The 24,007-nt window shown below is 48.2% G+C and overlaps 1 protein-coding gene and 2 long non-coding RNA genes across 3 annotated transcripts; all 3 read left to right on the top strand.

Moving 5' to 3' along the window:
- Positions 1-11,401: 11,401 nt before the first annotated feature.
- Positions 11,402-22,772, top strand: LOC146754399 (uncharacterized). The gene is made up of 3 exons (XR_014938902.1): positions 11,402-11,906; positions 12,832-12,952; positions 21,826-22,772. It is a non-coding gene; the product is annotated as an uncharacterized LOC146754399 (long non-coding RNA).
- LOC146754401 (uncharacterized) lies at positions 15,222-16,922 on the top strand. The gene is made up of 3 exons (XR_014938982.1): positions 15,222-15,251; positions 15,590-15,649; positions 16,454-16,922. It is a non-coding gene; the product is annotated as an uncharacterized LOC146754401 (long non-coding RNA).
- LOC146754400 (uncharacterized) lies at positions 16,943-19,149 on the top strand. The gene is made up of 4 exons (XM_085527698.1): positions 16,943-16,978; positions 17,112-17,222; positions 17,530-17,677; positions 17,969-19,149. Exons 1-4 carry the CDS (start codon positions 16,951-16,953, stop codon positions 18,189-18,191), a joined length of 510 nt encoding a protein of 169 aa, XP_085383824.1. The 5' UTR covers positions 16,943-16,950; the 3' UTR covers positions 18,192-19,149.
- Positions 22,773-24,007: the final 1,235 nt, after the last annotated feature.

Genomic DNA, 24,007 nt, shown 5'->3' with positions numbered 1-24,007 from the left:
TTGCAATGCCTTGAACTCCAGAGTATGCCACAGATGCAGCAGAGGTGAAGATTTGCCTCTTCTGTAGTGAACTCATTCATTTGGTAAGCAGAATAACACTACCTGATACATGGGGACTGTGTCTCTGCTCTGCTCTGCTCAGCTCACAGGGCAGCGGTGCAGGGTGTTGCTCTCATGTCAGTGCAGGTAAACTTGCTTTAACCCTTTTTCCTCTGTAAATGCTTCCTCTGTTTGTATGCTCAGATACACTTCCACATTCCCTCAAGTACACTTTCATATATCATTAACAATTACAATTTCTTATACCAACAAAACAGTTTGTCAAACAGTACAGTTCTTCAGTTCACATAAACTCCCTTAATACAGTCTGTATTCTTCAGCTATAAACACTGTGCCACAGAACCAGCACTGACTGAACCACCTCCCTCACACACTTCCTCGCAAGTAGTACATAGTATTACATAAATGGGTTGACACTCATTGGTCGGGTGGAATGTACACCTCTCCTCAGGACCATCTTACTAATCTACAGAGTACAAACTCCCGTCTTCTTACATACAAGCAGAAAGTACATATGAGTGGACAGACAACACAGTCTTTCACTTTGTCCGTGTCTGGCCATTTCCCTCACGGGAGGAAGGAAACATGGATCGGGACTCGGCACTCACCCTGCAGCTGTTCTGTGTCTCACTCACACCACACTCACTCTGACATTTAGATCAAAAACCATGGTTTATTCATACTACACAATGCTGACAACGTTTTCTAGCTGGAATCTTAATAACACTCATACTCTGGTCGACCAGTTGCATACGTTAATGTTTTTCCCAGAGTCGGCTTGACACACGGTACCAAACACTTAAAGCAGATGATAATATTGAACATACAACCTATAAGCCCCGTGATTACAACTTGGAGAACCCAGGCTACCATTTGACAGGCTATCCACTATATCCCATACCCGTAGGAGAGACCAACCTAGGTCCCTCCTATTGCCAACCACCTGGGAGAGAGTATTTGTTCTTGTTTCCATTCATATGACATACAGTTCCCTTTCATAGGAACTCACCCAAGGAGTCTTCCTACCCCAGCTGGCAACCAAAGCCATGAGCTCACCTCCCTGGGAGCAGCACGTATGGATGTAAACTGTGTAGGATGTCTCCTCAAGACATATGGGCTCCACTTACCATACACATACCTGGTCCACCTATGGGTGGTCCTTGTCTGTCCCTGCAGTGATCAGGTGAGGAAGGGAGTCCTTCAGAGAAATCTCAGGGTGCGCCAAAAGTGTCTCCCTCTCAGCTGGTCCTGCAGCGAACAGAGCTGGTCCCACCTGGGCCGCCAAATTGACTACAGGAATTGAACTCTATAACCTCTATAACTGATACAGTCTCCCATGACATCCTTATAACAAAGCTGAGGAAGTATGGGATAGGTGAGTGGACAGTGAAGTGGGTCGAGAATTGGCTGACTGGCAGAGTGCAGAGGGTTGTCGTTGGTGGTGCAGTGTCTGGCTGGAGGGCTGTAACTAGCGGCGTCCCCCAGGGGTCTGTGCTGGGTCCGGTCTTGTTCAACATCTTCATCAATGACCACCCTCAGCAAGTTTGCTGATGACACGAAGTTGGGAGGATTGGCTGACATGCCTGAAGGCTGTGCTGCCATTCAGCGAGACCTGGACAGGCTGGAGAGCTGGGCAGTAAAAAACCATATGAGGTTTAACAAAAGCAAGTGTAGAGTCTTGCACCTGGGTAGAAATAATTGCATGCACCAGTACAGGCTGGGGGAAGAGCTGCTGGAGAGGAGCTCTGCTGAGAGGGACCTGGGCGTCCTGGTGGACGACGCATTGGCCATGAGCCAGCAGTGTGCCCTTGTAGCCAAAAAAGCCAATGGCATCCTGGGGTGCATTAAAAAGAGCGTGTCCAGCAGGTCGAAGGAGGTGATCCTCCCCCTCTACTCTGCCCTGGTGAGGCCTCATCTGGAATATTATGTCCAGTTCTGGGCTCCCCAGTACAAAAAAGACAGGGATCTCTTAGAAAGAGTCCAGTGGAGGGCCACAAAGATGGTGAAGGGCCTGGAGCATCTCACCTATGAAAAGAGACTAAGCAAACTGGGTCTGTTTAGCCTTGAGAAAAGAAGGCTGAGAGGGGACCTGATCCAGGTCTATAAATATTTGAGGTGTGGGGGGCAAAGTGGTGAGGCCAGACTCTTTTCAGCATTGTGTGGAGGAGGGACAAGGGGAAACAGACAGAAACTGGACCATAGGAAGTTCTGCACTAATGTGTGCAAGAACTTCTTTATGGTGAGAGTGACAGAGCACTGGAACAGGCTGCCCAGGGTGGTTGTGGAATCTCCTTCTCTGGAGATATTCAAGACCTGCCTGGATGCCGAGCTGTGCGACGTGGTGTAGGGAACCTGCTTTGGCAGGGGGGTTGGACTCAGTGGTCTCTGGAGGTCCCTTCCAACCCCTACAATTCTGTGATTCTGTGAATATCATGGGGTGGTTTGGATGGGGAAAGACTACCCCTTTGAATGACCTTTTGTCAGGGCATGTCCTGGGATTCCTAGGATCCTCAAAATGCAGCACTGCTTCTGTCACTGAAAAATGGGGCCCTGTGTGGGATGGAGGGAGGGTGCATGAGTCCCTGGCCCACCTGACTGAGTATTTCCATGGTCTTAGCAAAGACATACTTACAACTTGAGAATGAGAGTTAGCTGCATCCATGGTGGCATGGCCACTGCTGATGGCCTTGAACTGTCTGAACATAACTGAAGAGGATCAGGCTGATGCAAATCAGCTATTGAATGACAGTGTTGAAAAACTGGAAAGACAGGTGGCAGTTTTGATGGGGAAAAAACCTAATTCAATCATTCTCCTATGGAAGATCAGGAACATCTCTCTGGAAGACCATGGGGACCCTGTACAAGGGAATCTGTATAAAATGGACTCTGTAAATGAAGGCACTAAAAGGTCAGATTTTGAGGTTCCATTTGGACTAGATCTATTTGAGATCTGACTGATTGTAACCAAAAATGAAAAAAAAAATGCAGGATAGGTTGGTGGGAGTGCCCTGACCAGTGTCCAACCCCCCAAACCCTGCTGCCCATAATACAGCAGCTGAAATGTTGGATATAGTACAGTGGTTTAGACAGAAACCAAGAGAGCATGCCAGCATAGCTGCTCTGGTTATGGGACATGGAGGCAGAAAGCGCTGTGGTGAATGGACTGGAAATTTCAAAACTGACATCCATTACTACTCACCCTGCCCTCAGGCAAAGACTGTATGCTCTGTCCAACATAATGAGGATAGCCATTTGATCAGAGAATGATTTATGGCTGTGTGTCATATAACATGGCCAAATAAGAATGACATAGCATTAAATATCAGCCTGTGGTCCTCCATGGAGGACTAACAAAATTATATTAGAGAATTAGGCATGAAAGAGGGAATCTATGAAGATGATTTTGAGAGCCCAGTCAATAAATTTTTCATCAGGAACGAGGGATCTCATCCTACAGCCATCACCTTTACATCAGGATGGGTCTATGTTATCCATACTGAACCCCCCAGTGGCCCTCAGGTGCTGTAATACAACAGGCTGCCCAATTGATGGGGAGACAAGAGTGCCTACGGCCAGATGCAGGCTCTGAATGGTGGTGGAAAGGTCTGAGAAAGGCAGAGAACCATCTGCTGCCATGACTTAGGCGTCCAGCCCCTAAGGTAATCCAGTCTGGACCCATTAGGGTCTTGAGACAACAAATGTTTAAAGACCAGATTAGAGCAAGAGTTCAGTTTAAAAAGATTGATGGACAGCATAATCAGGAAAAAATATCTGTTAAACAGGCCCAAGCACTGAGTATTTATAGTCCAACCTTTTCAGCCAAACTAGATGTGAATGTAACTCAAGAAGGGTCTGGATGGGGGCTCTGGCAGAGCCAGAGTTCTTTGTGAACCCCTATGAGGTTTTGGTCACAGGTTTGGCATGGAGCAGAATAAAGATACATCACAGCTGAAAAGCATTTATTGGCTACCTATTCTACACTACAGGTGGTAGAACCAGTAACTCAGATTTCAGAGGTTATCGTTAAACAACAAGGCTAGTCCAGGGGTGGGTAAAAGATCTAACACACATCTCTATGATGGGGGTGGCCCAATCACAAGCAGTGCTGCGCTCAGTTGTTCTGCTTGCCTGCTTCTCAAGGAGTTACGAGAAATCTATGCCTGCTGCGTGTTCGAGTGCATGCGCAATGCCATGTGGAGGGCTTATCACAATAAAGATTGGCGGATTTGCTGCGTAGACCGGTCAGAACTCAGATCTGCGTTGTGCTTCCTGCGGCACCAAACGCCCAACAGTGGCAGTTCCGTGTATTGGCCAGCAGGTGGCAGCAGAGACCACGGAAAGAACGTCTGCGGGACAGACCCTGGGGATCCGTTCTCTTTTGATTATAGGGGAAGAACACAAAGATGGAAGAGGAGGGAAGGGGGAAAAAAAAAAAGAAAAAAAGAAAAAACCAAACCACAGCAGACAAATAAAAACTTCTCCAAACGTAGCAAATGTGAATCTATGTCAATAAATGAATGAGTAATTGAATTGATGTCCATTTCCCCTGCTCCCCACCCCCCTTCAACTTCCGAGATGAAAAAACACCTGGTATCAATTGGACAGATGCACACAGTGAAGCCAGGGATGGTCTAAAACGCAAAGCAGCTGAGCAGCTTTTAGAAGAAAACAGAGTAGTAACAACTTCTGTACCTACATTCACCACTCTGAGATCCTGTCTGGGTCACCCAAGGCTTGTAAATAACCACTGGGTCTGTTCTGATGTCGAGTGATTTGTTGTCAGTTCTCTCATGGTTCTCCGGTCAGTTCTCCGGTGCCAGGATCTGCCACAGGGCATTCTGACCACGGGCATCATGTTTCTACGCTGCCGCCTGCATTTAACAGGCAATGGGACTGCCCAGCATGTGCAAGGCAGCACCTCTTTCACACCACCAGAATGTTTAAGGCTGTTGGGATTGTTGTTAGCATCCCATTAACACTGAGGCTAGAGATACCCTTAGGATTCACATTACTATTAGCATTACTTTGATGGTGCCCTATCTGGGTCATTTTCAGGGGATGTCAGGAGTAAGGCACAGTGTCAGGAGAAAAAGAACAGACTCTGTTACTTTATAAACGTGATAATAGAGAGAGTTCATTGGAAAAAATACAACTCTTAAATAATACAAAGCATGCTTCTGATTGGATGCAGGCATCATCTGGGCTCTGATTAATATTACTCTTAAGGTAAAGATTATTGTTACCATAATGATTTTTTTTTTGGATTATGATCAGGGTTAAGGTTCCTTTTGCTACAAACTTCTAGCATCATTTTTGTTGTTACATTTGGAGTTAGAGACGATTTTAGAATCAGGGTAAGGGTTAGGATTAGAGTTACATTGCGGGTTATTGCTGTTGTCTTTACAGCTCCTGTGAGGGTTGGGGTCTGGGTCAGGTGTTTAAAAATGAAATGAAAAAAGAATTAAAAAAATATATTGAAAGCTTCAGATTTCCTTAATCTTTGTGGGAATCATATAATGTGCAACTCAGATCTACCTCTTCGTGCAGTGACTGCCTGTAAATTTGCTGGAGCCTAATATAATATGGCCTTGTGCTTTCCACTAACTCACCTTCATTTCATTTTCATTAAATTTGCTTGGTAGTCAGATTTTGGTGTGTGGATATTTTAAAACAATCTAACTGACATTGGCAAAAAATTAAAATTAAATTAAAAAATGCACGACAGCATCAATTGTATCAATTTTTATAGATAAGAAGAGCAGTTTTCCTTAGTTTTCTGTGCCTCTTTACTTTCTTACCCTCTCCCCTTGTGTGAGAAACTCTCAAAGTCAAAGATTTCTAGTTAGGCAAAGCTGGCAGCGATAGCAGCAGTGCTTATTCATTACTGCAATACTGCGCGCACATCCCCTGTTGGCAAGGGAGAAACTGCACACCAGTCAGTGAAATCAATTCTGTTCTATGCCCTAAACCCAATGCAAATAATACTGTCATGGCTCTCATTGGTTGAGCATCTCAGGCTCACAGACTCCTCAAGACTGTTGCTAGGATTCATTTCCATATAAGGTCAATTACCAACCTCTTGTTTTTAGGTGTGCCTTGTACTTTTCTGCGGACAGAGAAGGGCAATGTTTCCAAAAGTCAGTACATTCATTCTGTCCTGTGCTGGGCTCTACCCACCCTGTGTATTTATCTTGTGCTTGTCTCAATTCTACCCATGTCAGAACGCCCCCAGTCTGAACTTAACTCTGTTCAGCAACTTTCTTGGTGGAAAAACTACTTATACAGCTGTTTTACAAGAGGGTCATACATTCAGTTAGGGCCTACACTATGTACTGAAAATACTGGAAACTTCCACTGCAAAAACACAATCTACCTCTCCCATCTGTGCAGCCTTGCAGACCCCGAGCACGCCAGGTTATTTCTGCTTTCATAGCATTTGCATGCTGTAGGGTGAGCAAAAGGTTCTGCTGCTTGATTCTTCTGCAAGAGCTGCCTACCGGCAAATGGTTGCAGGGATGGAGGATGTGACAGAAAGCATTTGTCTCCACAAGAGCATAGTTACATTCAGTGCAGAGTGTGAGAGTCAGGTTGGTGTGGAAAAGCACTGACACGCTGGGGATGATGCAGTGCTCACATGTCTAACACTCACAGACATTACTGTCAGAAGGATGGTGCTGTGTTGTGCTTCTACCTTTGGCAGCCCCTGGAGAAATGCTGTGGCACACAGAACACCTTTGTATTGCACTGACTGCTGCCATGCAGCATGGATTTAACACACCAAATCCAGAGGAGCATGACTGCATCTAACTGCCCTGAGAAAAACTACTGTAGCTGAAGAGATGAGGAGGCAGCTGCTCATCTGCAGAACAAGCAGCACTGCCAGACACTGGGCCAGGTGAGCACCTCCTGCTGCAGCGTGATGATGACAGGGCTGGAGATGATCTGCAAAGCCAGCTTAAAAGTGGGAGACGTGAGTCAACATGGCAGGAGGACAGAGGTGTTAGGGAGCAGCCAAGGCATCAAAGAGTATCAAAAGGCTTTGAAAGGTATCACAAAGTGACAGCCAGGAAGACTGGGATTATCATGAGCAGCAACCTGGATGCTAGAGATTATTTGCTCCCATACAAAATGGTAGAGATCTTGCTGCAGACATCCCAAAGCCAGGCAAAATGGGAACCCAGAGCTCTGCCTGCACGAACCCCACAGCCATCGCGTTGCAAGCTGAGCTGCCTTGCTGTTTGTTGCATTCATCCCAATCCCTGTGAATGAAGACTCGGAATGCAGTCCATATGGGCTTCAAAACCACATACAGGCCCCATAGACCCAAACAGGCCCCATATACCCCATACAGGCCCCATACACCCCATACAGGCTCGGCTCCACACCACCATATAGGCCATACGACCCCATATGGAACCCATATACCCCATACAGGCCCCACAACCCCATATGGGCACCATAGACCCCATACAGGCCTCACAACCCCATATAGGCCCCAAAATCACTTATGGGGCCCACAACCCGTTATGGGTCCCATAGACCCCATACAAGCCCTACTACCACGTATGAGCCCCTTAGACCCCATACAAGCCCCAAAATCTTATATAGGCCCCATAACCCCATTAAGGCCCCACAACCCCATATGGGCCCCATAACCCCATATGGGCTTCAAAACCACATACAGGCCCCATAGAACTCATACAGGCTTCACAACACCATATAGGCCCAATGACGCCATATGGGACCCATAGACCCCATACAGGCCCCATAGACCCCATAGAGGCCCCACAACCCCATATGGGCACCATAGACCCCATACAGGCCCCACAACCCCATATAGGCCCCAAAACCACATATGGGGCCCACAACCCCTTATGGGTCCCATAGACCCCATACAAGCCCCACTACCCCATATGAGCCACATAGACCCCATAGAGGCCCCACAACCCCATATGGGCACCATAGACCCCATACAGGCCCCACAACCCCATATAGGCCCCAAAACCACATATGGGGCCCACAACCCCTTATGGGTCCCATAGACCCCATACAAGCCCCACTACCCCATATGAGCCACATAGACCCCATACAAGCCCCACAACCCCATATAGGCCCCATAATGCCATACAGGCCCCACAATCCCATATGGTGCCCATAGACCCCATAGGAGCCCCATTAACCCCATATGGGTTGCACAACCCCATATTGACCCTATCAACCCCATACTGGCCCCACAACCCCATATGGGACCAATAGACCTTATACAATCCCCAAGACCCCATACATGGCACATAGACCCCATATGGGCCCCATAGACCCCATACAGACCCCAAAGCTCATATAAGCTCCATAGACCCAATATGGGCCACACAACCCTATATGGGCCCTATAGACCCCATACAGGCACCACAACCCCATATGGGCCCCATAGAACCCATAGAGTCCCCACAACCCCATATGGGCCCCATAACCCCATAAGGGCTTCAAACACCATACAGGCTCCACAACACCATATAGGCTTTACAACCCCATATGGGACCCATAGACCCCATACAGGCCCCACAACCCCATACAGGCCCCACAACCATATATGGGCCTCAAGGACCCCATACTGGCTCCACAACCCCTTATGGGCACCATAGACCCCATACAGGCCCCATAGAACCCATACAGTCCCCACAATCCCATATGGGCCCCATAACCCCATATGGGTTTTAAAACCCCATACAGGCCCCATAGACCCCATACAGGTTCCACAACACCATATAGCCCCTACGACCCCATATGGGACCCATAGACTGCATACAGGCCCTGACTTGAGGAATCAAACTCTGTAATCCAGAGATGGGTTATAAAGCAGGTATGTTTATTCCAGCGTTGCGCAGCGCCGGGTGCAAGGGGGATAGCTCCTCCAAACCTGCACAGCGTAAGGAGAAAAGTGTGTTATACATGTAGGTTAAGCTAATACATAATCAATAGTCTCCTCCTCAGTTTGATTACATATTCATTACATTCCCTATGACCCTATTCCCTCATTCCCTCTGACCCCATTCCCTGCAACCCTTGCCGTTGTTTTGGGGTGAAATTCTTCTTCTGTTTTCTTCTTGGTGTTATCTGCTGTTATCGATCTCCCATGTCAGCATCATCTTGCCCGGGGGTATCTAATCCTGCTTCTTGTCAGAGGTCTCCAGACAGTTTCTTCTTATCTTTAGTGCCCTCTTCTCTGGTTTTATTTTGACTAAGTGCCTGTAATTCCCCCTTTCCCTGCACTTTTAAATGTAAACTATCTACAGTTACCCTTTGTCTTGGTTTCTGTGAAGTTCCCCTTTCCCTTTCTATAGCAGAGTGTTACCTTGCCTCCATTCTGGGGCTTTGCTCACTCTTCAATTCCCCCCTTTTCATTAATCTAGCAGGCTTTTACCTGCTAGATTCTTAATGGGTCTCAAAATAGGCTCCACTCTCTACCTTTTGTCTCAGCTCATGTCTCTTCCAAACCCCATATTCCCTTCTGGTATCCTGGCACAGACACAAAAGGCACCTTATAACAACACAAGTAAAACACCCCAAGAGTAGCAAGGTGATGCAGACTAAGAAAAACTGTTTTAGTCATCCTAAATTTGGCAACTAGTAAGTTTATCCCATGGTTCAGAGAAAACTATTCCCCAGTCAGTGTTATCCCTGCCTACTCCATGTTGCCATGCAACTTTGGATAAACAGGATACCTCCTCTTGGATTGTCCATCAGGCACCTGCAGCAGCATCCTCAATTGTTTCTAAGGTTACAGAAATTTTCATACAGCGATACCCCCCCTTTTCTTGTGAGTTCTGTGAAATCAGTTTGCCACTGTTGCCCTGGAAGGCCCTTTCCCGTGAGGCCCACTTGTGCCCTGTTCCTGGCACTGGGACTGTACTTTGTTGTGTTGGTTTGCCCAATATATTCTCTTATCTTCCCTTATAACCGGTTTCCATAAAATACTAAAGGGCATAACAGTGTGTCCATTTGGGCATGCACCCATCTGTCAGCTTGCTCTCTTCCTTTCTAAATTATTAATTGGACTCCTGTCCTCTTTAGAGTATTTTACAGGTTTTGACTTGGCTTCAGAGATTTTAAGTTTACCGTCTGGAATTGAAGCCCTCTTCAACTGCCTGTTCTGCCATCTGATCTATCAGCTTATTTTCTGTTTCCTGTACAGTGTTACATTTCTGATGTCCTTTACAACATATAATAGCCATTGATAGATTTACATCAGGCTGTTTTCCTTGTGTGTGAGCAATCCTTGCTCTTTTCAGATGGTACTATGAGCATGTGGCACCCAAACGCATATTTAGCATCTGTCCATATGATTAAAGCTCTTGTCAAGGCAGTTATTTCAGTCTTCTGAGGGGAAGTCCCCACAGCTGGTGGTTGTGCTTCGGTCACCTGGTCAGTAGCAGTTACTGCATGTCCTGCCTTACAGTCTCCTTGTCTCATAAAACTGCGGCTGCTGGTAAACCAGGTGTCTTCTGCATCTTCTAAGGGTTCGTCCTTCAAGTTCGACTGACCGGCTGGAATGTGCAGCTTCAGTTGTTTCAAAGCAGTCGTGTAATCCTGGTTTTCCGGGAGTTCCACTAAGGAAAGATACTGGGTTGACAATATTAGTCACAATTATTTCTACATCACCCTACTCTACCAGGATGGCCTGGTATTTCAGGAATCTTTGGGGTGAGAACCAATGAACCGATGTCCCCCTTTTTGTCACCAATACGGTAAACAATGTATGAGATATTAAAACTGGTATCCTTTGGCCCAGTGTAGATTTATGGGCTTCTTGAATATTGAGCACTAGTGCAGCCACTGCCCTCAGGCACCCTGGCCATCCCTTACTCACTTCAAGCTGTTTGAGGTTTACCATCAGTCCGTAGCTGTGTATCCATGGTCAGCACCCTCCTGTCATTCCTGGGAACGTATGGAGTTCCTTGACAGTTTGCAGCTCAGGGGTTTAGCAGATGGCTTCTTTCTTGGCAGTCCTTAAGGTTCAAAGTCCAGCTGTAATTTCTGAGTTATTTCTGCTTTCTGTAAACCAAGAAACTCAGCAAACTCTCAGTCTATTATACACAGCCCTTTTGTTGCTGTGGCATCCACATGCTCCAGTAAAGTTCCACCCTAGGATGGAGGATCCCAGGTCTCAGGCTCACGAGTTGACCGGTTCTCAGATATCATTAAGCTGTTCTCACAACCCTGGGTAACACTGTCCAGGTTAACTGAGTCTAAGTTTTTTTTTCAAGTGTTGGTTGCTTTGAAGGGCTGCCTTCATAGGGCGGAGGGAGGGAGAGGGAGAGGGAGGGAGCTTTGAACAGTGCGGGCAGTCAGGAGCACGTCGCGTTTCTGCCTGCTGTGTTGGCGCTGCCGTAAGTCTTTGGGTCCCCAGGAGGCTCTCCCTGGGGGTGTCCCGATTCGAAGGCAGGATTCAATCCCACCACAGCCCGTCCATGGCAGGCAAACGCTTTTCTCATCTTCTCTTGGGACTCAGCAGTGCCAGGGGTTTCACAGCGCGTGTGTTGCAGTGACTGGCAGCCTCCGTGTGTTTTTCTGTTGCATACAGGATCCCATGGTGGAGCCGCGTTAGAAGCAGACGTTGGTGTCTTGTGGCAGGAGCAAGGGCAGTGGAAGCGCTGCCCAGGGCAGGGCGGTGGTGACTGCCATGAGAGCGGAGGTCTGATGCCATCTGCGAGGGATGGGATTTGCATCCGGTGGCTTTTCCATTGCAGAATGTCCAGCAGCAGAGCGTGAGTGGCCGTGAAATGAAGCTGGGCCCCAGGAGAGCAGTCTGGAGCTGCATCACGAGCTTCGTGCGTGGCCAGCGCAAGGTAGGTGTGCCTTACTGTAAGCGTGCGCTGAAGCAGTGTTGGTTAAGTACAGCTCACTCCTCTGTCTGCAATGGGCTTTCTGCGCGCTTTATTGCTGTGGCCATAGAATTCCCTCTTTCTTACCATCTGATCTGTGAAGGCTTTTGTGTGGGAAGGGTTTGAGGAATGAGGGAGTAGAAATTGCTTTAGTCACGAGTCATCTGGAAAGGTTTCACAGAAACAGCGACATTTGCAGAAGGAACGTATTGGCATTGGCTGTTGTGCAAAATACTCATTGGGATAGAGAGGAGGGAGTACCTGCAGAAGATCGTTCTCTTCTTGTTTTGAGGAAGCCGGGGAGGGCTCAGATTGCAGCTTAAGCAATGTTCTTTTGTCACACTATGGGTCCTGTGTTGCGTTCCCCAGAGTTTCATCTCTCCTTTTGATTCCAGTTCTCCTGACAGGTTAGGCTTGAATTCAGCATAATATCTGCTTCTCCCTGGGTTCAGGTTCTTTGGGTCTCCTGCCTGCTTTTCTCCCTTTTCTTAATGGAGAGTGGAGTTTCTACCACAGAGCAAAGTTTCGTGATTAACAGAAACAAATATGGAACATATTAGATGAATACAGCTCTGCATTTTTTTCTTCCTCCGGCTAGCAAGGGACTCCTGTGCTCTCGTTAATATCATCAGTGAGTAGATGCTGCCTTCTGCTGGAGCCTAAAATGCTTTCCATAGTTGAGTGGTTGGAAACATAGGGTTTTAACTTAAAATTGTTTGTGCAGGGTGAAGGTTGGAACACAATTAGAATACAGTTACACAGTGCTCTATCCCCAGAACTTTCCAGCATTTTTCTTAACACAGATTACGGTTCATTTCAAAACAAACTAACAAAGATGAACTTGGGTTAGCGTAGCCCGTTTTAAATGATCCTTCTGTGTCTTTTCCAGGCTGGTAGCAGAATGGAGACTTTCCTGAGGCGCTGAGGAACAGACACAAGCTTCTTTTGAAGGCTTCAATGAAATTCTGCCACAGCAGTATCTGCGGTCCTTTGATGCTAAGGAGCTGGAGGTAAAAGATTCTTTGACTATTGCCAGATCCAGGCTGCTACACGTAATACTTGAATTTCAGTCAGTGTCTGAAGAGCAGAGTTCGTTAAGGCTGGTGGTTCTGCTTTCAGGATGTGTGAGAGAAGCCTTATGTATCAGGTAGTATTTGGTTACTGTGTTGTTCTTCACTTTCTTCTTTGCAACCAACTTAGACACATTTCTAACGTTAAGATTCTGCCAGCATAAATTTTTTGGCTGACAGTGTTTTTGTAGTCCTTGACAATGTGATTTGCATGTGTCTAAAGAGTGAGTGACTGGAAAGCAAGGGAGATAAGAACCAAATATCAGCGGATGGTCAAATTACAGAGTGGACCAGGTTTTAGCTGCTTTTGGTCTCTCCAAATTATACTCTGCAGCAGAACATCGTATTTCTAGCACAGAATGGTACGGTTAGGTAAAGACAAAGTACATTGTTAGTTTGAATGTCTAAATACAAAGATTTTAATGACTGGTTTTTCTCTTTTGTGGCCTCTCCACATTTTCTTTGTGACCGGATGTTATTATTTGCTGTGAAAGTTTGAGAGTTTAATATTAACCCCATCTCAGCGCCTGAGAGTGACGATGCCTCTTTTTCCCCCCTTACAGCAGGCAGCCTCTGTGAGAGCAGTGGAGCAGCAGCTGTCTTCGCTATGGCTGCTGAACTGCATTTCTGGCCACCTGAGATCCCTGAGCCCACGCTAATGGAGAACATGCTGCGCCACGGACTCTTCTATGGAGCCGTTTTGCAGTTTGTGTGTGTGCTGGTCATCATGCTGCCAGTTTCCAAGTCCCCAGAGGCAGTAAGTGGTGCTCTCATGGGCTGAGAGAAAGGCACGGGCAACTGGCTGGGAGGGAACTGTCAAATTCAAGATATGAAATACTAAAGTATTGATGCTACAGATAAAGCTCAGTTTGCATTTTTGTTAGAGTCTGTGACAACAAGTATAATGTCACTGAAGAAATGGCTTTTTTGGGCATTAAAAGACAAAACGCAATCTTTTGATTTGCATGAAGCAGTAAAAACAACACTGAATCGATTTTCTTTATCTTTTGACAGCGTCTCTGGGTCTTTAATGTCCCTTCCCACCCAAACCATTCCACAATTCTATATTTCCACAATGTAAATGTGAAAATATCTGCCATGGTCTCCTGCTGCTCTACATGACTGGGAAGCCTCAGCCACAGGAACAGCGTCCATAGCAAGCCCAGGGGGAGCCTGGTCCTTGCGGTGGAACAGATCTGCCCAGCGGGACACGCTCCCAGTAATTCTTCCCAGCAGCCTGGCACTCACCCACTAAGGGGTGCCACAAGCACCCACTCTATGCATCCCTGCTGCACAGGAGGAGCAGCCCGTGAGGAGGCCCAGCCTGCAGCCTGGGGATGTGAGGTCACTATGCCCTGCCGCATAGCTGCCTTGTCACAATGAGGTCACAATGCCCAGCTGCGTGCCTTAGGAGTTCTGTGCCCCAGTAGCAGCACTCGTCGTGGCTGTAGCGGTGGTGGTAGCAGCATGGCACGAGTTCTGGGGGCCTCGGCCCCCACCTGCCTTGCCTTCCTCCTCGTACTGATAGCCATGTGTTGTCAGGAGGCTTGTGCTGCTCCGTGGCGAACAGCAGAAGCAGGTGGGTGGGCAGAGTTGGGTAAAAAATGAGCAGAACTGAGGGTGAGAAGCCCAGGTTCTGGTTGCAGTGGCTCTGTGCCGTGTTGCCCTAGGGCTGCCTTCGATGGGGGGTGTGTTGGAGAGGGGAGACAGGCAGCACCACAGGAGCTGGGCAAGGGCATGAGGAAGCCCTGTGCTCCCATGGCTCTGCCGCTGGATGGCTGGAGCATGCTCTTCATCCTGGGGGTGTCCTAGGGGAGAACTCGTAAGATGTGTGCTGGGAAAAGCATGAGCATTTCTGCTCCAGCTGCCTGATGCTCCCCATAGAAAAATCCCGGTTCCCAACAGAGACCCCCAGCTGTAGCCCAGATGAGTTCAGGCACCTTTTCTTTGTATGCTCTTCCACGTGGTCCCAGAGGGGTGCTGCACGTGGCCAGGAGGGAGCATTTGTAAAGCTGCTGAGTGCCAGGCTCCAGGTCACCCTGGCACCTCTATAGCTTTGGCAATCACGGCCTGAGTCTCCCATCCCGTTACCTGGCCCCTTCCTTGTCACTAAGGGAGAGGAAGATCACAACATGCAATGGGAACATCCCTCTTCTGTTCTTTATTCTAGATGATGACATTGGTACTGCTCCAGATGACTGGATGGAGACTGCTTTTGTGCCTCAGAGGAAACTCCGAGGTAAGTTGTGAGTGTCTGTTTCTTCGGAGGTAGAAAAATTAGTGCTGTAATAGCTTATTTGGGTACATAAGGACCTCCAAAGGTCTTTCAAGTCTCTTTGTGCTCTGAAGGTCATACACAGATCAGTCATGAGTATTTCTTTACTTGGAGAATTGTCACATTTCAGTGGGAAGGCAGCCCTTGCCAGTGTTTGCTCCTATTCCTTTGCTGTTTGGGCCATGTCATTCCCTGACCTGCAGCCAGTCCTCACATGTCACTGCAGGAAAAAAAAACAAAGCAGACCCCTGTGCGCAGTGGAAGCTCTCCTCACCTGTGTCTGATCACTCTTGTGCCTGCAGGCCCCTTTGATGCTTTTCCAAAGCAAAGTCGTGTCCCTGAGCCTGGGGTGGATGCCAGAGGTAAGTCACCAGTCTTCATCTCATGATCTTTGCTCATATTTGGCTGTGGAAGTTCAGGGGGGGGTTCATCTTTTCACTGCCTGGTGATTTCTTCCCCATGAGAAGCTTGGGTAGTCACTGTTTCTTGGGTGCTGCATGCTCCCAGCATCCCGTTGACTTTGTCTCCGTACATCAGAGATCTCCCCACTAAGAAAAACTTGAGGGGCCAAATGTTCTTCTATGCCTTCTCTGAAGATTGTTTTATGTGGCCTGGAGAGAGTATCTGGAAAGCTGCTGAGTGCCAGCCAACTGCCCACCTGGCCTCTCTGCAGCTTTGCCACTTTTGACCCAGGTCTGGGTGCCATGTCATCACCTGAGCCCCTTCCAGTCACTGCGGGTCCCTAAGGAAGAGAGGAATTACAGCATACCATGGCACCCAAACAGCAGCACCCTGGCACATGAGTGGCAGGCCCGGCTGCCCCCAGGCATCAACACCAGGAGATGTTTCTCATCGATGCTTGATTACGGCTGTGCCTATAAGCAATGCCTTGCCAAAGCCTCAGCACAATCCAGCCTGTGAGCCTCAGGGCAATCCCACAGGAAAGGGCCTTTAGATCCTGCCCTTCCTCTTCCACCCCCTTCCCTTCTCCAGGCAGTTCTGCACACGGCTCCTTTTTGGACTGTCACGGTACCACTGCAGGCACCCAACAACTATTTGCCAGATGCTTCTGTGTGGCAGGGAGAGGAGAGTGCTGTGGAGCAGTGCTGTCATTCCAGTCTAAACAGGTGTCTGACAGGAGCTGCTCTGTCTGTGTTTGTTGACAGCTCCTAGTGGAGTTGAATGGCATCCAGTTTCCCAGCTGAGCTCCAGGACAGAAGCCCCAGCGATTCGAATGGGTACGTCATGAGATTTTAGTTCCTTTGAGAGATGCCAGCTCACAGTCCTAATGTCAGCCAGGCATGTCTGCAGGTGTGAGTGAGAATGCACACCTGTGTGTGTGTGTCCTGCCCTCGCACAATGCCCTGGTCCCATTCAGTGATGCTGTTATGCGTTTATGTAAGTTGTAGTGTGTGGTGAAAAGTTCTCATTCTTTGGTTGCAGAAGTGCCTCCAGGGAAGGCCGTGCTAAATCCTTAGTTGTGCTGGAACCCCACAGGCATCCCAGGGGTGGCTGTTGTCGTTACTGGCTGCACTGAAAAGACCATTCAGTTTAATACCTTGTTTGTCTGAAAGTTATCTTAATGCTTTCTGTTTAGGTCCTGAGAAACAGAAAGAGGCCCTGGAAAGAGGAAAATATTTGCAGACACTTGCCCTCTCTGCTAATGAAAATCAAGAAAGACAAAGCACGTGGTAGGTGTATTTCCGTCTGTTCCCTGAAAGACTTGTGAAGCTGAATTTCTAGAAATACATGTGGAGAAACTGTACCATCTTCCTGATGAGAAGCAGTTACTTACAGTCCCACTCTCTTACCTCCTTTCTAAAGAGACAGGTGGAGCACCTATGCGCTGGATTGCATTTCAAAACGGCAGAGTTCGCACACTGACTGTCCCCCTGAGAGTAAAAGAGGCCATGCAGACAACAACTGTCACTCCAGGTAAGGGCCGCTCATAGTGGCTTTGTGGTTAGAGGTTGCTCCCCTCCCACTGCAGCCAGTTCCCAGGGACTTAGGAACTTTGTCCTGTTGGGAACTAGGCCACCAGAACCACATTCAGCAGATAAGAAGAGGAAACAGGACCCTCCATAGTACCTCCTGTGCACAGACCCCGCATTCCAGAGCTTGCTGTGCTTCCCCTGAGCCACCAGGCACAACAGCAGCCCGGAGCGGGATCCTTCCTGTGGTTGTTCTTGTCCATGTCACTCAAAGCAGCAGCTGGTGAAACAGATCCACATTGTTTTTCCAGGTGCGGATGGTGAGGAACATGCAAATGCCGCAGTAGATAATTTTATCAAGAAGTACTGCCTGGGATTCGGTGCGGTTATCTTCGTTACCACGCCGATGGCAATGTTTTCATGCTATCGTCTTATCAAGCAACGGAGGCAGATAAACCAGTGAGTTCTTGTTCACCCCCAACCCCATCCTGCCCCCCTCTTTACTATAGGGCTTCTGTGAGCCAGGAGGCATTTCTAGGTAAAGCAGCATAGAGAAGCCAGTTAGTTGTTGCCTAAAACACTGTCTGAGATTGATGCTGTCAGATGTTTTAACTGGCTGAGCCATTCCTGCTGCATGTTCTTACTGCTGGGCCTGAGACAGGCCGGGAGCTGAGGGTGGCTCTACCATGCACTGTGAGGAAGGAGAGCAGGGGGTTCTCCTGTGCCCTCAGCATGTTTCTTTCTCTGCAGGCGCCTTGCTGCAGCTGCTGCAGACGAGAATACTGCCTGCAGGAAGTGGTACTTGGAAAGATGGCTTGCTCACCTCAACGAACAGCTTCCTTGCCTCAAGGCGCTGGACAGAAAGACAGGGCACCAACAACAACCAGCCCAGCAGCCGCAGAGCACCACCAGAGCGGCCCCTGCCAGGCCTGACGGCTGTCGGGCTCAACTGCCCCCACTGCGGCCCCTGTAGCCCACCAGCCCAGGCTCCGTGGCCCCCAGGAAGTACATCAGGCCCAGCAGCCCCTATCCACCCTGGGCATCAACACCTCTTTCAGGGGACAGGAGGGACCCACCTGGTTTGGAAGCTTGCAGTCATCGGCTGGCACCCAAACAGCAGCACCCTGGCAGATGAGTGGCAGGCCCAGCTGCCCCCAGGCATCAACACCACCCTCCTGTCCCCCACCACCATCCTTCAGGGGTTGGCAGTGGCTCCCTCAGAGCATCACCTGGGGGCAGCCGCCGCCTGGGGGAAGCTTGAGAGGCCCGTCAGCCCCCAGCACCATCTCTGCCCTCACCCTCCCCTCCACCATCCATTAGGGGATGGAAGAGACCACAGCAGAGTATAGACCTGGGGACATCATCCAACAGACGGACAACCATTGCCTGGGGGAAGCCAACTGGCCCAGCAGTCCCCTGCACCCCCCAGGAACTGTCACCAACCTCCCACTTCCCTCCACCATCCTTCAGGAGGTTGGAGCAGCCCCCGCAGGGTGTCAGTTTGAGGGCATCATCCGACACCCAGAAAACTACAGCCAGGGGAAAGCATACCAGGCCCCACAGCTCCCAGCCCCCCACAGCACCAACTCTGCCCTCCCGCTCCTCTCCACCATCCTTCAGGATGTGGGAGTGCCCCCCCCCCCACGGGGTCAGCTTGGGGGCATCATGCAACACCTGTAAAACCTCTGCCTGGGAGAAGTATGACAGGCCCAGCAGCCCCAAGATCCCCCCAGCACCACCTCTCTCTTCATGCTCCTCTCCACCATTGGTCAGGGGGTGGGAGCATCATCACTGGTCAACACAACAGGGGGTTTTTTCTTTAACATCCTTATTCCACCTTCTGTACTGAGTATAGCTTTTCTATAAAAAATCTCAGCACCACACATGATCATATTCAAAACATCTATAACTATACGGAATATAGATATTGTAAATTAATTCAATAAAATTCAACAACAAAACAAAATAACCAAGAAGCTGCTTCCTTCAAAAGACAGAGTATTCTGACGAGGAGAAAACAGCAATACTAACATCACGTCATGGCATTGCCATCAGGGCTCAAGCTAAGGCAGCCAGCTGACCAGGGCAGAACTTGTGTTAGACGCTGCTCAGTGACAACACCCAGAACAAAGTAGCAAGGATGTGAAGTACAGGAGACTACTTGCGCTTATCACATTCTGTCTGCTGTAACAGCACTACTCAAAGATTTCTAATCAGGCCAAGATCTCTGTGAAGCAGCAGTTTGTTCATTACTGCCATCATGGGCGCACACCCCTACTGACTGTTGGGCAGGGCTGCAGTGGGGAACGCCCTCCACACGCAGTCCTGGGCAGGCAAGGGCTGTCGGTGCACAGTGCCACACGCTCCTTGCCATCTGCACACACGTGGGCTGGCTTTGCACTGCCAGGCACATCGTGTCGCCTGGGCACTGCAGGTCCTCGCTTGGTGGTATGCAGAGACAGCGGGGCCAACAGATGAAGTAATCTGTGTTGTATGCAATACTTGTATGACTTGGGAGCTGACAATCCTTGCGGGTCTCTGTCCTGCTCCAATTTATAGGAAGGAGAGGAGGTCCATACATGTATGCCTGGGCATGGTTCAAATGTTGGAGGATGGACGCTATTACGATTTAGGGTGATTAGGAAGGGAAGGCGGGCAATAGAAAAGATAGGAAATAGAATCAAGGAGTCTTCATAGGAAGCAAGAGGGAGAGAGAGTCACCACCATGGATCTGGCGTGTTTTGTAGTTCAGTCATTGATCTTCAGTAGTGGTGGGTCATCAGGAGTTGTTGTTCCGCTGACGATGACTGTGACCACGGCAACAGTTTCCAATGATAGTATAAACTTACAAATAAGTCCAACGTGGTTCAGTCAGCTCTCCTTGGTGTGACAGCTCAAATCCAAAATGGTTGAGTCAGCTCTCCTTGGAATGGCAGCTTCTGGCTCTGGGATCTCATCTTCTGGGCCTTGCCAGCAGACAAGAGGGAGCAGGGATGCCCACCTGCTTCCTGTTCTTCACAGGACACGATGGTATCATTCCCCAGTTTTCCCATACCAAGCTGGAGCCAGATCTTCTGCCAGTAAACACTTCTGAGCACCCTCTTCTGGAGGTGAACAGCTCTGGAGGAAGGTGCTTTCAAATGTCCACAAAGTGATGTTGATTGTCACACAGTAGCACCCATCTCTTGCCTCCTCCATAAATCAGTTACAGTCTTGTTGGTGAACCTGAAGACAAAAGGTCAGCGCGCTGGGACAAACAGCCACACACCAGTATCACAGAATCACAGAATGACCCAGGTTGGAAGGGACCTCAAGGATCATGAAGAACCAACCCCCCTGCCTGGCAGGGCTACCAAACATACACCTTTAGTAGATCAGGTTGCCCAGGGCCCTGTCCAGCCTGGCCCTGAACACCTCCAAGGACGGGGCACCCACAACCTCCCTGGGCAGCCTGTTCCAGGGCCTAACCACTCTCCTAGTAAACAACCTTTCCCCCTAATATCCAACCTAAATCTTCCCTCTTTCAACTTAAATCAGTTTCCCCTTGTCCTGCTATTACCAGCCCCCTCCTCATCCTATGTGGAACACCAGTGCCAGCAGTGCGGCCGCCATTTTAGAACCCTCACCACGTCACCTTGGTCACCGCTGCCGTGCGCAACGCAGTCGCCTCTGACAGTTGTGGCAGTTAACAGCCATGTCAGCTGCAAAGAGGGCGAGGGTGGAAGTTTCCCCTGTTTCATGCAGGAGGATGGAGCTGGGGGCCCTAGGACTGAGAAGGAGAAGGGGGCCCGCCATGACCACCAGGCAGAGGAGGGGTAAGAGAGCCCAGTTCCATCGCGCCTGCACCAGCCTGGTGACGAGCAACCATGTGGAGCCCATGGAGGTGGATCCACCTCCAGAGGAGCCCATGGAGGTGGATCCACCTCCAGAGGAGCCCATGGAGGTGAATCCACCTCCAGAGGAGCCCATGGAGGTGGATGCGCCCGCGGCATAGCTGGCCTGGCACCACACCACCGTGCCAGGCCCCGCGTTGGCACCATTGCAGCTCCACCGTGGCTGGTCCAGGCACTGAGCTCCTTACCCGCTGCTCGGCCCCTGCCCCCGGCATTAGCTGGGTGGCATTTTTTGTAACATCTGCTCCTCCTTCGGGCTTCTTCTGCAGCCACGTCCTGTGGGCCCCCAGTCCCATCTTTACCCAGTTATTCTTGTTGTTTTTTTTGGTTAAGTTTAGTTTTAGAGTTAGGTGTAGGTTGTTGTTCATGTTTTCGAGTTAGGCATAAGTTTTTGTTCATGTTTTACTGTTAGGAGTAGGCTTAGGAGTAGGTTTAGTGTTAGGAGTTGTTGTTTTCCTGTTCGGAGTAGGTTCCTGTTCTTGCTGTAGTGTTAGGAGCAGATTGTTGTTCCCATAGTAGAGTTAGGCATAGGTTACTGTTGGTACTGTAGGGTTAGGCGTGGGTTCCTACCAGCAGTTGGCAGCAAACAGCGCTCGCTCGGTAAGCACAAGTCTGCTTTCTCCCCCGGAGCTGTGAATGCGACTGCCATGAGAGCAGAGGTCTGATGCCATCTGCGAGGGATGGGATTTGCATCCGGTGGCTTTTCCATTGCAGAATGTCCAGCAGCAGAGTGTGAGTGGCCGTGAAATGAAGCTGGGCCTCAGGAGAGCAGTCTGGAGCTGCGTCACGAACATCCTGCATGACCAGCGCAAGGTAGGTGTGCCTTACTGTAAGCGTGCGCTGAAGCAGTTTTGGTTAAGCACGGCTCACTCCTCTGTCTGCAACAGATGGGCTTTCTGCACGCTTTATTGCTGTGGCCGTAGAATTCCCTCTTTCTTACCATCTGATCTGTGAAGGCTTTTGTGTGGGAAGGGTTTGAGGAATGAGGGAGTAGAAATTGCTTTAGTCACGAGACATCTGGAAAGGTTTCACAGAAACGGCGACATTTGCAGTTCCGTATTTGCAATATTTGCAATACGTTCCGTATTGGCATTGGCTGTTGTGCAAAATACTCATTGGGATAGAGAGGAGGGAGTACCTGCAGAAGATCGTTCTCTTCTTGTTTTGAGGAAGCCGGGGAGGGCTCAGATTGCAGCTTAAGCAGTGTTAAGCAGCAAGAAGGAAGTATTGGTTCTTTTCAGAGACAGCCTTGGCTCTTCCGCTGCTGCCAGTGGGGAACATCAGCAGAGAGCATCTCTAAAGCAGAGAGAAGCACATGTATGAGAATGAAAGAAAATTACATAGATTATTCTATGTAGTATTTGAATGAAGAGGTGAGAAAGAAGATGGCAGTGTCAAGCATGAGCTGATGAGAAGGATTAATTCTCATTCAGTAATATAAAAATGCAGCAGACACTGATGATGCTGTTGGATCAGGGAGCAATGGAAGAGCTGCATAATTTGATAGTCAGGCTTGATTTGCCATTTGAAAGTTAGGTGGAAGATACTACTTTACTCCAGAAAGGATGTAATACAGAAGAATATAAGGCTACAACTCTTCTAAAGTCTGGAAACTAGAGAAGCAACTTGGAATGAGAATTTGATCTTACAATTCAGGATCTATGGAACTGAACCGTGCATGTTCCTCTTTTTATGTTTTAATAAAAAGAAAAAATATTTAATAAAAATAAAAGTTTTGTTAATTATCTATAAAATATATTTTTTATGCAGTCCAAGACAGTTGCGCTTCACTCAGCATGGCCCAGGCAAGCCAAAAGGTTGGACACCTACGAAAGATGCATGATGGGAATGAAACAGACCAAAAATGAACATTCAAAACAATCCAGTAGTCCAAGTAAAAGAGAAAAATAAACCAACAGTATTTGTATGGTTGGCAGTAATTCAACAAAATAGAGAAAGCTGCCTGAGCAAGAAATCAGAGCAAATAAACTCATTGGGATTACCTTATTTCTTGCATATCAAATACAGGTCATTGCGAAAGTAATTTCATCTCTTTACAAAACACAAACAGAAGGGTTGGGGGATGGTTAGAATATACTCTGAAATGTTTACTCCAGACTGGAACACTTCAAACAGTAGATAAACATTCATGGATATTAGAATTCCCCCCAAATGTATTTGGCTTATTTTTCTAAGTTTATTAATTTAAAGCTGAATTCACACAAGTGAGGGAAAGCATCTTTCTTCCACACAGAGGAATTGGCACCATCTTCTCTCCAAAGAAAATTCTTTAAAAAGATCCAAAAATTAAGTATACACAAATGTATATTCAATACATTTGATTTAATACACAAATGTGTATTCATGCTCTTCTCTCCCCCAGATTTCTGCTAAGTACACCAGTCACGTGAAAAAAGCAAGCCAGGCCATCCTGAACAAGTACAGTTATTACTGCACAATGGGTAAATAGCAATCAGTCCTAGAGATACTGTTCCTATACAGGGGAGGCAAGACAAAAATAAATAAACCCTTAACCACAATAAAATCCAAACCCAGTTTAAGAAAGCTTGTATTTATTTCAGCCTCAATGGAGTCAGTTTGAAACTGTCAGAGAGACACTGTACACCTATATACAAATTTAAGAACACAACGGAGTAACTGTTACTGTTTATTAACAACCAGTTTTAATAATATGATAAAAGTATGTCCTGAGAAAGGGGAACAAACACGCTTCTTCAAGGTTTTTTAGCTGCTCTGGATCTCAGCCGTCGCTTGATGATCAGATGATCACTTTTCTTCTTTTGTTCCTCAGATTCCTGAAGAAAACATTTCAAAAGTTACTCATCTTTTCACACAAGACTGACAAGCTCTTCTTGACCCACGCAAACATATTTCT

Source organism: Coturnix japonica, chromosome W (genome assembly GCF_054131305.1).
Source record: "Coturnix japonica strain WE chromosome W, WE-NBRP24, whole genome shotgun sequence".
NCBI lineage: Eukaryota > Metazoa > Chordata > Aves > Galliformes > Phasianidae > Coturnix > Coturnix japonica.
This window is presented reverse-complemented; position numbering and strand designations above follow the sequence as displayed.

Excerpts from the sequence above, each read along its gene's own strand:
- LOC146754400 (XM_085527698.1), top strand. The coding sequence starts at position 16,951 with ATGAAAATCAAGAAAGACAAAGCACGTG. Across the intron at positions 17,223-17,529 it reads GACAACAACTGTCACTCCAG|GTGCGGATGGTGAGGAACAT; the intron begins GTAAGGGCCGCT and ends TTGTTTTTCCAG. Across the intron at positions 17,678-17,968 it reads CAACGGAGGCAGATAAACCA|GCGCCTTGCTGCAGCTGCTG; the intron begins GTGAGTTCTTGT and ends CTTTCTCTGCAG.